Below are 12,755 nucleotides of genomic sequence, written 5' to 3' on the forward strand. Positions count from 1 at the left end.
AAAATGATTATCACCATTCAGGATCACTGGGAAGTTAAAGAAAAGCAGGAGACCCTCTGCCACTGGACAACTGCTTCCCTAAACACCCTTACTCTTGTACAAAGCAAGAGCATTCTTAAGTCCATGCTAAGAAGAGGCAGTGATGGGTACAGGTAACGGGTGATGATGTTGTATCTTTGATGGACAGTTTGGATTTGAGAGGAAGCTGTGAAGACAACTGTACTGTGTTCAGTAAAAGGAGAGAGAGAGGACTGTGTAGCTGGCCTGAAGTCACCTTGTCAAACCTGCTGAATAACAGGTTTAATTGGTTTGCCCTCTCCTGGTTTCACTTCAACCATGTGGCCTAAGAGCTTATACTCAAAAATGTTTCTCATCCCATTCCACTTCACTTTCACACTAATCTGCCACAGCTTGATTTCAATTCCCTCCCTGTTGGTGTTCCTCCCTAATTTTTTGCCTTTTCAGTTTGTTCTGGCATTTCTACTGCCAACCTAAGTTTTCCTATCTCAAGCACAGATGGCCCCAATTTTTTCTATTGAAGATGGATATAATGTGTTTTGATTCAGGGTTTGATATCAACAAACTGTTTGCATCACATTCTATAATTCCTGTGAAATCTGCAGCACAGTTGAGTCATATGTGTGCATCATACACCAAGCCAAACACACTCCAGTAGTCAGCTAACTCCATTAGCCGACTACCTTGCAGTGGAGCCCTCATGCATTATTGTAACCACACTCTCACTGCTGCTGGACAAATGGCCTGTGCCTGGGAACAGAGCTTTTTTTTTTTAAGTGGCTATGGAGCTGTGTAAGTTCCAGGTCTTACTCTCACATTTAAAGGAGAGAGAAAATCACTGGAGAAGGTGATCATGAAGGTACTGAGATAAAATATTTATAACTACAATAGCATATAGAAATTGTCAAGGTACATCCTGCTACTACAAGCACACTGATGGGAGTATCAGGCCTCTGCCAAACTTCACTGTTTAACTCCCTGTACTGTGCAATCTGATTTCACAAAAACTCTTAAATTGCCTCCTTTGTTCTTTATGCTCTACTTCCCTTTGTACACAAGCACCAGCTGTAGACCTTCCAGCTCAGTTGCACGATTTTATGAAACACCCTTTAGCCATCTCTATATGTTACACACATCTGGATGCATTTGCAGTTATCCAGTTGAGTTCTGACTCTAGTGTGCTAGCAACTGGCAGTACCTTCTTTTTGGCATTAAAGCAGCAGTTTGCATCAGGGCTGTCAGCTGTGTTGGACAACATGCCATATGAGCAAATTTTTAATGAGAGAACATTTATTTGAGAAATCAGAACCTACAACTTTAAGTTTTACTGGCTTGGAAAAACACAAAGTAGACTGATAGAGACACAGGAATAACAGATTCTGGTTGTACATTGTTGACATCTGGAACCAGCTGCGAGCTTTGGACAGCATTAGCGCTCCCTTATCACTTCAGCACCATGGACAGTGCACATTACACAAAGTACTTCACAGCACCAGTGAAGGTAGGGGTAAGCACTGAGCTATGACAAGTGGCTCATTTGATGAGGTCTAGCTGGAGTTAATCATGGATCATCTACACCAAACTGTGATGAAATTAGCCAAAATAGAAATTAGGCTGATATTAAAACCACTTAACCTAAATTCACACATTTCTTTGCTAGAGTCTGTGAGCCATGCCAGTGTTATTGAACAAAAGGAAGTTAAAAGGAAAAAATCCTCTTGGAGCCAACTTTATGCAATAAAAACATCTCTAGAGTATTTATATGAATTGACATGAAGCATTCTGTCTAGAAGAGCAACCTCGGATGAGTTTATATTATGGAAGGACATTTCTACTTTTACCAAGTGAAATACTGTAAATTGGATGGGAAGGATTATGTTGGAAATATTAAAATTCAGAGTAAATCCTTGTACAGCAGTAAAGCACAAATTGTTGGGACCCTGTGTGAGCCCAGTGACACATAGCTCCTGACAGCTGAATGAACAAAGCTGAAACCACGCAAGTCGGGGTATGGACTGGAAAGGACATAATTGAAAAGCTAGATTCAGCTAAAATTGAAAGCTGTACAAAACTAACTCTTATGGGAGTTAAAATGTATTTTAAGCATTGGCAAGAAACTAAATATTGATTTAAAAAAAAGACAACAATCAATAAATAAAGGAAGGAGTTACTCACAACTCTCTATCTCAAGTGTGCAGTTTTGCTCATCCAGTGGATATCTTCTAAGGTCCATCATGCAAGCAGCAGTGGTAGTGATCCTGAAAAGATATGACACAATGATTGTGGCAGAATGTTTTCAGCAGAAGAATGGCAGAAACCTCCAGTATCTTTATATGTCTGTCTATGTAGACAGAGGTAATACATAACTGACTGATAATGCAGAGGCTATTAGTAGTCCAAAGGTAAATCATCACTGAATGGCACTTACACAGAACTGGAGTATTTAGGACCAAACCCTAAAGCCATTATACTATCCACATAACCATAAGTAACTAAACAAGGCTTTAAAGCTTCAAAACCTCTATAGGAAAATGCATTTGAAGGTTTGGGGTGGTGGTGGCAGTGGGAACTCCATTGGGGATTACAGGGCAAAAGCTAATCCTTATGTCCCAGTTTTACCATTGTTTGGATAATCCTGTGGGGCCTCTATTAGGCCCCACCTGAGACATGAGTCACTGGAAGGATCAAACTCTGTGGGACAGCGGTAACAGCAGATAACAGTGGTAGTGTTTGTACTCTGACAACTGTGTGCCATAACCTCTGGAAATATGTGGGATGAAAGGGAATGTACTACAACCTGATGTCATTTTGACATTTCAAGTTGAGATTATTGCTTATATTAATTGATACTGTTCCTGCTACCAGTGCTACTAATAGTAGAAGTAGAAGCAGCAGCAGAAGAAGAAATTACAAATTTTACATGGCTGAATTGTTTATCACTTTAGTGTTTAAAATATTTATAATCCTTAAAAATTTCTGTTAGAACAACTGAGTTCAAACAGCATGTGGTCCTCTCACAATCTTATGTTTCCTCAATCATCTTATGAACTAAAATCATCAGTCAATGAGAATTAGACAAGAGTCGGTAACAAAGTTGAAATAAACTATGAGAACATGCAGGCAGCAAACCAACATTTATAAAAAAAAAAAAAGTGCTGTGGAGGTAATGTAAATGTTAATTTCAGTGGTGTTGCTATCAGGAGGAGTGAGTAAATTCCAGCGTTGATGTCTGTGGTTCATCTTAATCATTAGCCTTTAAACTATATGGTGAAAATGAAATTAACGTCGCTGACCAGTAAAACCAGACTCAAACTAACAGAAATCAAGTGACTAAAATTTGACTAAAACTAAAACAGATTTGACCGACACTACTTTGTTGTTCAAAGTGAAAAGTTGCATGGATAAACAGGAATAAAAGAGATCGTAGGAAGTTCTTTTATGTTTGTCTCCACTTAGTATCAAAGCACTTTTCATGTTTTAAATTCTAAACCCCATGTTTCACTTGAGAGGGAAGCGTATATGAGGTGTTGGCACCACTCCACAAGAACACTGACATTATATGACGTGATTTATTGTGAGGCCTTTTCTTCAAGCTAATGAAATTATCTCCCTTCTGCATCTGAATACAACAATGAAGTTAATGACTGTAGAAATCAGAGAATATATTATGTATCATACACATAAACAAGATAGAGACTGTTCCTTTCTGAATGCTGTGTAAATCACAGGAATAGTTTTTATGGTGTACAGAATGGGATCTCAAAACACTGCGATCTATCTCGTCCCGACAGTGTTCATTAACAAAAGGTCTCAGAGTTATCGTTCAGATAACAAGTTCCATCTAAGGAAGGGCTTTAAATGACAAATGTAAATCATATTATCCTGTAGCAGACCAAAATGGGATCGAGAAATCATCTCCTGCACCTGAGGTGCCACAAATCAACACTACCTGACTCTATGGAGCATGTTGAAAAAAAAAAAAAAAGATCAATAAGGGTGTAGATTATTATCTTCATTTCAACTGAGATGGCCTCAAGGGTGATTGTATAGACAGATACAAGAGCTCTGGGGCAAACGGGGATAGTAGAACACAAAGCTGGCACCTGAGGCTTAACCATTTTACTTTCTCTCTGGCAGAATCCAAATTTGACATAAAAACACGGCAGTAACCAGGCTATGGTAAACTCCAATCCAGTGCCATCACTGATAAGAAGCACCAAGATTATGTTTTTATTGATTTAGCAGGGAAGAAACTCAGTGTAGATTTATTTTCTATTTACTTATGAAGTATTCATTTCATCCATGTTTTTTTTTATTTTAGTAACTTCATAATATGACCTTAGACTTAGTGAACACAAAATTTTTAGTCTACATGAGCTTCAGTAGCCAAATGAACCTGATTTAAAATAGTCTTATATAATCAAAATAGCAAAGTCATTGATTCAAATTAATTCAGCACCATGTGAATTGTTTTACTCTTAGTCTGTCTCTATTTACTTAAGCTGTGTCAAACACATAACTGAGATATTTTTTTGACAAAGAGAACCAAAGTCAGTACCAGGTTCTTTATAAATCTATGTGAAATCCTCTTCAAATTTATGATGCATTTTCAAATCTGGATTATTTATGGCACGAATGCTCATAAAGCAGATCTCATATTCTAAAAGAAAAGTTTCAGTATGATAAGTGCTTTTATAATATCTGCAAACAGCAGTGTCCAAAGAGCTATAGCTGTCTCCTTGTTTGCCCCTATCATATTATGTGTATATATATCAGCATAATAGCATTTAGCCTTCCAGTTGCTATCAAAACAAATAAACAGGGATGGCTCATAAAGGACAACAACATCAGCCAGCCATGAGTCAGTAGATAAGGTTATGTTGTCCATCAGACTTTGTGAAGGGAACATAAGGATGAGGCTGTGAGTAATAGGCTGCCATTCTTTCCTTGGCTCTGGTCTTGTGTGAGAACTTGACTCCCACTGAGGGAGTTGCCACAGAGCAGCACAGCATGGTGGGTAATCGTCTAGGCACACCTGACAACATAGATAAATTTGTGCCAGAGGAGAGGCTCATCTTGAGTCCAATCCTCTGTGTTACACAGCAGAGATAATCATCCTTGTGTGTCTGTGCCTCTCTCTCTTTTGCTCTCTACTCTCTTTTGCTCTCTACTCTCTTTATTTCTCTCTCACTATTGCATTATTCGGACCAGCAGCCACTGCAATGCTTTTTTTTTTTTTTTTTGCATCTCATTATCTATGCATTTCTAAACCCCAAGTCATTCAAGATTCATGCACTTGCACATTGGACAACAACTCAAAATATTGCACGATATGAGTGGCAGTAGGCTTTTGAATACGACATTACTCTCTCAAAGTTCTTGTGGTCATTTTTCTTTAAACACTTTTTCAAATGCCTTTTCAAAAGACATCTTTTTCTGTCTGTAAATCATCTGTGTCTAAGTCCAAGCACACCACAGGCACCATATGGTGAACAGGTGGGACCACACCTACCCAAAGAAAAACAGTCCTTCTGGTAAAGTCAGTGATTTTCGGGTCAAACTCAACAAGAGCAGGGGAATAAAAAAACAATTTGTTATTTCAGAGTTATTGATTTTTTGTTTAAATGAGTACTGTAGTTCACCAAAAACATTTCATATTATTTTCTCACAGCTGTGTCAACATTTTTGTCTCTCTAACAAACAGTTGGTTGTGTAGCACTGGTCCCTGTTTGCCTCCTCCATAAAAACAAACATGGCCAGAGTTCAGTGTTCCAAAAGACCAAAAATCTATTGGAACTTGTGCTTCATGACCTGAGGGTGCTGATGCCAAACAACTGCACTGCGAGTCCTAGACACACAATCATATCAGTATCAAGGTCAAGTCTTCAATTAAATACTTCTATCACACACTGTGATAAATCACTTGTTCACATTCTACTGTGCATACAGTAGAATAAGTAATTCAGTGAACTGTATTTAAAGCATTAAAACCTATTGACTGTTTTGCATTGTGATAAATGAAAGGACCAATGACTCACAAGTTATCTATACATGTAGATGACTGAATAATCCATTTTTGGATGGAGATTGTTAGTTGAAGTTGAAGAACATGGTCCAAGATGGCAAGGAAAATACTCCCACATAGTATCTAAATGTCAGTGAAACACTGACATCATTGCACTTGAGGATGTTTGAATCATTGCCTGTATAGTTTCATATTTCTACTCCTGTTGTTTCTTTTGGCAAAAGACACCACAGCACTAAAATAATAAACAGAAAGATGAGAGATGTCAGGTGAGACAGAGAGGGGACTATCATAGCAGCACCTTTTAATAGCAATAAAGGAGTTCAAAGGGAAGAGTTTTAACATTAACATTCTGTTTCATATTTCACACCTCAGGGGTTTCCACCCCCCAGAGTGAGACAGGAAAGCTGTTTGAGCCTAAGAGGTTTAGATGGATTCTCCCTTTCTTTCTCTCTCGTCCCCTGTCGTTGTCAGCGTTTATTTCTCTCTGATAGATTTACTGTTGGTGATGGGGCTCTGTGGCTTCCAAATGTTTAACCAAGGAGTAAATTGCCGGTTACTTTCCGGCAACTTTCTGATCTCTGTGTCAAGATGGAAATCACTGGTGTAGTACTGATAGCAAGAGCTTCTGGCAGAGTCTTTGAAAAGATTGTGTGGGAAAGTTACGCATGTTTGTGTGGGGTTACGTGTGTGCATTTGTGTTTGTTATGTTGCTGTCACTCTGTGGATGTGTGTAAGTGCCTGACTGTGTTTGCAGCTGCCTGGCTCTCCATTTACCCTTGCGTACTTTCCCGCTTGTCCCATCCATTAAATGATGCACAGTCGCATTTCTCACTCAGTCTTAGTATAGTCTTCGGTTGCTTGGTTACTGCCTGAGGACACTGCCAACCGCACCAACTGAGCTCCATATGTTGCATCACCTGCAGTGACCCTCCATATTTACCAGACGGTGCTTGAAGACTCTGTTCCTGGATGGATCAAACTTGTGAGGTCAAATCAGGGCCAAGTAGCCGTAAGGGTTTCCAGCAGTCATTGGGATTCAGGCCAAGTAAATGTGTTCACTGTTTGTCGCATACTTTTTTTTTTTTTCATTTTCCCTACCATTTACTTTCCATTTCCTCTACTGTGTCTGTTAAAGCCTCACTATGCTAAGCTAACAGTTCTAACGAGACCAGCTCTGAACGACTGTCTTGACTGTCAGTGGGAGACTAAATGTCTGAAGTCACAGGCCCTATAATTTCCTGTGGTCATGTTTTATATTAAACTATTAAACAGTATACATGGTAGTTAAAGTAAATCATTATTATCTTATAGTATTAAAAGGGGCATGAAAGCAAAACAAACAAAACACTGAAATTCTTTTATTTTTTGTTTACTTATACTTTCAGAAAAGATCTGACTACTTCTCTTCCATTTCCTGCAGAGTTTTACATCCGGCTACATAAAAATGCACCTCATGCCAGAACTGTATTATCTGATATTTAAGATAATGACAGCTTTCAGAGAGCACTCATCCCCCACAGCCAGCTGCTTCCCACCTACATCCTACCGAGAAAACAGGGAGTAGGATGCCCAAGGAATCAAACCACTATATATTTAACAAAAAAAAAAACAAAACATGACTACTTAATGTTGGAAGGCAAAATATTATGTTTAAATGTTATGTTGTTTACTGTAAATATTTTGTAAACCTGGTATTGATTACTAAATTCGAGGTATTACTTTTGTAGGCTATGCTAATCTATCTACTTAAATGCCAAAAAAGCTCTGTGTGATCTTACTGCAGTCTCCCTATGCTCACTAATCCTCAGTGACAAACATGCCAGTCAGTTCAACAAAGAAATTCAAGCTTGACCCTGATAAAGAACAAAGCAAAGACCCTCCTTTAGATGTGCTTTCCTTGGCTTAACCTGCCCAAGAAATACAGAGAGGCACTTCTGTTGTTTATCACTTCCTTTTGCAGTATTATTATACTTCCTGAAGTCAATTTCCGCTATTTGCTGTTGTTTATTCACAGCTAAAAGAATGCGCTTCATATGGTGGATTTAGTTTTGATGATCAGTGTGGGGGAGGTACAAGTCATGTGGAAAAAGAAGTTTGTCAGTCAAAACTTTGCACATTCTCTGTGTGTCGCTTCCTATTATCAGCATCTATGGACGAGCTGCATCCAATTATTTTTCCAATAAACAACCTCAATGAAAAGATTGTCCTTTTCATCCTGCTGTTTGTATATACAGATAATGTGGCCACTGTTTTCTTATTAAAGTATGTCTATTGTATTTCTGTAACTAATGAACCATTAACTGCACAGATTACTATCTGCATCATTGTAGGCTACAGGATGGAGAAAGTGGTTGCAGGGACTCATCTTTCTTTCTTAATATATTCACCTTGTAACTAAAGAATTACATCATAATGGGCAAACAAATAGTTTCTTCTTCTTCTGATCTTTAGTTTCTGATGATGATAACAAATCTGAAATATTCAGTGAAGTCACTGCTTCAAGTCAATTCTACTGCTGTCTATAAATTCTGATGCAGCACTTTTACTGCACTTTGTCAAACTTTTATTGAAAGTCGAAAGATAATTTATCACATAGATTTCCACATTATACCAGCTTTTCTTGCAGGTGACGTACAGCTTGTTTTGGGCTGATGTGTTCAAGTATTTCTTAATGAATAACAGTTTATCCATCTGGCTAGCACCTCTGTGCAGCATCTCTGCTGGCTGTCTGGCAACCTCACAGTGATGACTAGCCTCCAGGAAATCACTGTGCCAGACTGGTGTTCATCTAGAAATAGTTCCAACATGTAACTTCCCATAAAAACACAAACTGTTGTTTTTACATTTATGTCTGTGTAGGGACAAAACACTACATATTCATTAGTGAACTTGAGAGGTGTTGTTAGGTGTATTTTTGAACTCTGGACAGAGCCGTGCTAGCTGTTTCCCCCTGCCTCCAGTCTACATTCAAAGCTCAGCTAGTCACCTCTTTGCCCTAGCTTCATCTTAAACTCACTGATTCTCCAAAAAGTCAAACTACTTTTTTGAATGTCAACCAGTTAACAGCAACGTTGTCCCTGAGTTGCTGAGATGCTGATTGTATGTGTTAAAAATGTTGTATATTTTTATTCATATATTTATCCTTGATATGTCAGAGATATGATTTATCATTCACACAACCAATTATAATTCATATTTGATTTTCTTTGGTCTGTGGTTTTACTGCTTGCTTCTGCAGTGGCCCAAATGTCATCATAGGGACCATTAAAGTTTCATATACTCTAATCGAATTTATTGGCATAATAAATTAAATAGCTGCATAATTGTTATTAGGCTTTCATGGGACAGTAATATGCTGAATCTGCATGTGCTGCATGGATTTATGAGCACTCACTGACATGCGCAAGATCCCATGCCCCAATTTAGGATTTGTAAAAATCTGGTCATCCTACTTACATGATATTGAGTGTCAAGGGTGAAGGATTTCTTCTCCCAGTTTCAATCTAATCCTACTTCATCCAAAGTAATATTTGCACTGACTTTGTGCCATAACTGCTGTGCAATGGAAAAGTTCAGACCCATATTCCAAGTGATTATGGATTTTTCATTTGCATATTGGATTCAGTAGCTGGTTTGATACCGTAGGTTATCCATTTTAACTCAAATGGCCTGACACAAGGAAGATTTGTACTATTTGAGTTCTATTTCAATATAATCTGACCGTCACAATCTGCTGCTGCTTCTCTAGCTTTCTTCTGTATGCTTTTGTCCACTTTTGATGTTCCAGACAATGAACACATTGTCAGAGAAGTAAGACAGAAGCGCTTAAACACAATGATCAAGCACCATTCTTATTAAATTATTAGTTGAAGTTGCTACAGTACTAGATGTCAAATTGATGTCCCAGGGGACTGACACTATTCAGGGTACAGTATGTTTAGGAGTGTCACAGAATTTATTTTAAATATTTCTTTTATTTCCCACACCATAACACCTCAAAAGATTCAGAAAACAACATCATCAAACAGCTTCAAAACCCATCAACCACTTTGCTTGATGCTGTGTTTACTGTGCGTAGGAATCTGATGTGTAATGCTTTGTTTTTTCATCAAATCAAGTGTCTGCAAATTACTTTAAAGCCAGCTATGATCCAGGAAGAATTGGTATTTGGACATTAAACTGACAAAGAAAGTTTGACAGAAAGGTTTGTTTTTTACCAGGGGTTTTCTGGTTTAATCAGAAGGCAATAAAATGCATCACTGAACATAAAAACAATTCTAAAAAAAAAGTGGGGTTATAAAGATTTTTACAGAGAAATTCAGGACTATAACACAGCATCTTCCTGAAACACTTCTTCCCTTTTTTTGCTGTTTAGACAACTCAAGGCCTCAGCACTTGTTCCGTTACAAATAAAACGCGACTGACTGGGAGAAAGAGGATTTTAGCCAAAGAAAATGTAATGTTTAAAAGGAAAGTAGCTGCCCACTGGCTTTTCTGGTGCACTTATTTTTAACACTTGCCTTTTTCTTTATCTCTTGCTTTTCTTTATCGCTTTATGTCTACAGAGTCTGATGTTTCTTTGACACAAAGGCGGTAAAAGAGACATAATGTAACTTTGTATAAGAAACCTGAGCAAATTACAACATGCTGAACACTGTAACAAGGCAATGGGTGAATAATGAAGATATTCAACACTGATGAAGGAGACCAAAGAGAGCAATATTGGCAAGATTTCTTTCTAATCCTCTCCTTAACGCCCCTCTCTCTGCCTCTTTGTCTCACTGTCTCTCACTCTCTCTATTTAATTTTTCTCTCCCACAACAGTGCCAACGTGCTACCATGATGGCCATTAAGATGTTATGGTTTTCAATAACTTTTTATAGAGTTTGCGCATCAGAGGCCTATTTGCAAAATGAACTGATGAGACATCAGTGAGGTGTGAGAAGTGCGCTGTCATCATGTTAACTCTGAGAGGATGAAACTCAGTGGAATGGGTCAATCAATTTATATAGCACAATAGGGGTTTTGTTTTTGGCAAATGGAAAACAGGTGGGACATGTCATATTAACATATCAAATATGCAAATGTTGCAGCTTGGGGAAATATTTAGAATATCAAATAAAGTGGCCTCCCTAAAGAATGTTCACAAAGAAAAAGAGCAACCCATGTGTTTTGTAATGGTTGCACTCCAGTCTTTGTAGCTGTGAAGGAGTCAACACACCTGGCAAATACTGAAAGCTGTCATTGTCTGAGAAACTCATCCATCACACCATGTTTGAAAAGACTGTAAAAATTAGTGATCCTATGCAGTCAAAGGTACTGTCAGGTGTCAAGTTGTTTTTAATAGGTTTTTACAACTGAAAGGAAGAAAAAAGGTCTGAGGAAATATCAAAAATGTCCCTTTTTCAGCCTCTGAAGAGGCGTGTCAGCGCACGAATATGATTACCAGTGAAGCCTGCAAACTGAGCAACAGCAGGGGAATAGAAAGAAAAAGTAAACAAATGTGATGGAAACTGTACAGCCAGGGGCAGGCAGTGTTTTGTTAGAAGTGGCACTGAAATGAAAAACTCACACCAGCAACTAAACTAACTAAAATAATATTTATAAGAAACTTTTTAAACTGTCTGTGTGCTGCAGTTGATGAGATTATTAGCTATCTGACCTGCACACTCATATTAACAGTTCACTTTTCCCAGGCAGGTGCTGGCTTGAACACTCATTCAATGAAAAAAGGACATGTACTTACTATTCTAAGTACGTAATGTGCTTTTTATAAACTTTTGGTGATGATGAACATTTTGCAGGGTCTCTGTAAAAGAGTTGAATTTATCATTACAGAAGTATTGAGTAGGTGATGTGGACGTGTCCAGTAAATGAGGACACAAGCAGGTCACTTCCTCAACATTCTGATTTACACTCAGGGGCAATATTGCACCTCACATCAGTAGTTTTCTTCATCCGGCTCTAATGAGCTAATTTCTGACTAAGTCATATGAAGCAATTGTTGAGTCACTGTTATATTAAAGTTGGTATATTTTAGTTTTTTTTTCTCCCAGGTTGTTGTTTGATTTTAAAAATAGAAGGTACAAAACATTAAGTGGGAAGTGTTTGACAACATGAAATGGAAATTACTACAATTTGCGCAGCGCAGTCTATCATTATCTGGTTCCATGCTCGTTCACCATGTGGGAGATATGTTTTTCAGTTTATTTGCACATGTAAATATCTAAGCCCCTGGTCTTGTGTAGTCAAAAGTAAAGAGATTAAAATCTCACCTTAGACCGTACAGTACGGTACCGTCCGGGTGCAGTCGGATCATTCTATTTTTCACTGTGACACCGTGGACAAACGATTTCTTGTCGTTGAGGAAATAGGTGTCGGGGACCCAGAGCTGATCAGCCACCCGGTTATCTAAGGTCAAGTTGAGGGGGATCTCAGAGTAGGACAGCCGCTTGTCTCGCCAGGCCTGCTGGAAGTACATAGTCAAAGTGTAGTCCTGTAAGTGCACAGAGAGGGAGCAAAGGAGGACAGAAAGGGGACGGGAGGGAAAGAGCAAGAAAAACAGAGGGGAAGGAGACAGATAAAGTGGGAGGAAAGCAGTCAAGAGAGGGAGGAAGAGGAATAGATAAAACAGTGGAGAGATGGGGAGAAAAAAAAGAGAGAAGGGAAGGTTACTCCAAAAAGTGACCATTTTACACAGCTGCTCTGT

General features: G+C 38.4%; 1 protein-coding gene across 1 annotated transcript in view; it reads right to left on the reverse strand.

The window, feature by feature from the left end:
- The window catches only part of LOC121190552 (gamma-aminobutyric acid receptor subunit beta-2), a 50,130-nt gene that overhangs the window by 13,544 nt on the left and 23,831 nt on the right, over window positions 1-12,755 (reverse strand). The window contains exons 4-5 of the mRNA XM_041051373.1: window positions 12,322-12,542; window positions 2,194-2,276 (exon numbers count right to left, since the gene is read on the reverse strand). Of these exons, the coding sequence (XP_040907307.1) occupies window positions 2,194-2,276; window positions 12,322-12,542 (304 nt within the window). The remainder of the gene's footprint in view (window positions 1-2,193; window positions 2,277-12,321; window positions 12,543-12,755) is intronic.

This window comes from Toxotes jaculatrix, chromosome 12, assembly GCF_017976425.1.
Source record: "Toxotes jaculatrix isolate fToxJac2 chromosome 12, fToxJac2.pri, whole genome shotgun sequence".
NCBI lineage: Eukaryota > Metazoa > Chordata > Actinopteri > Toxotidae > Toxotes > Toxotes jaculatrix.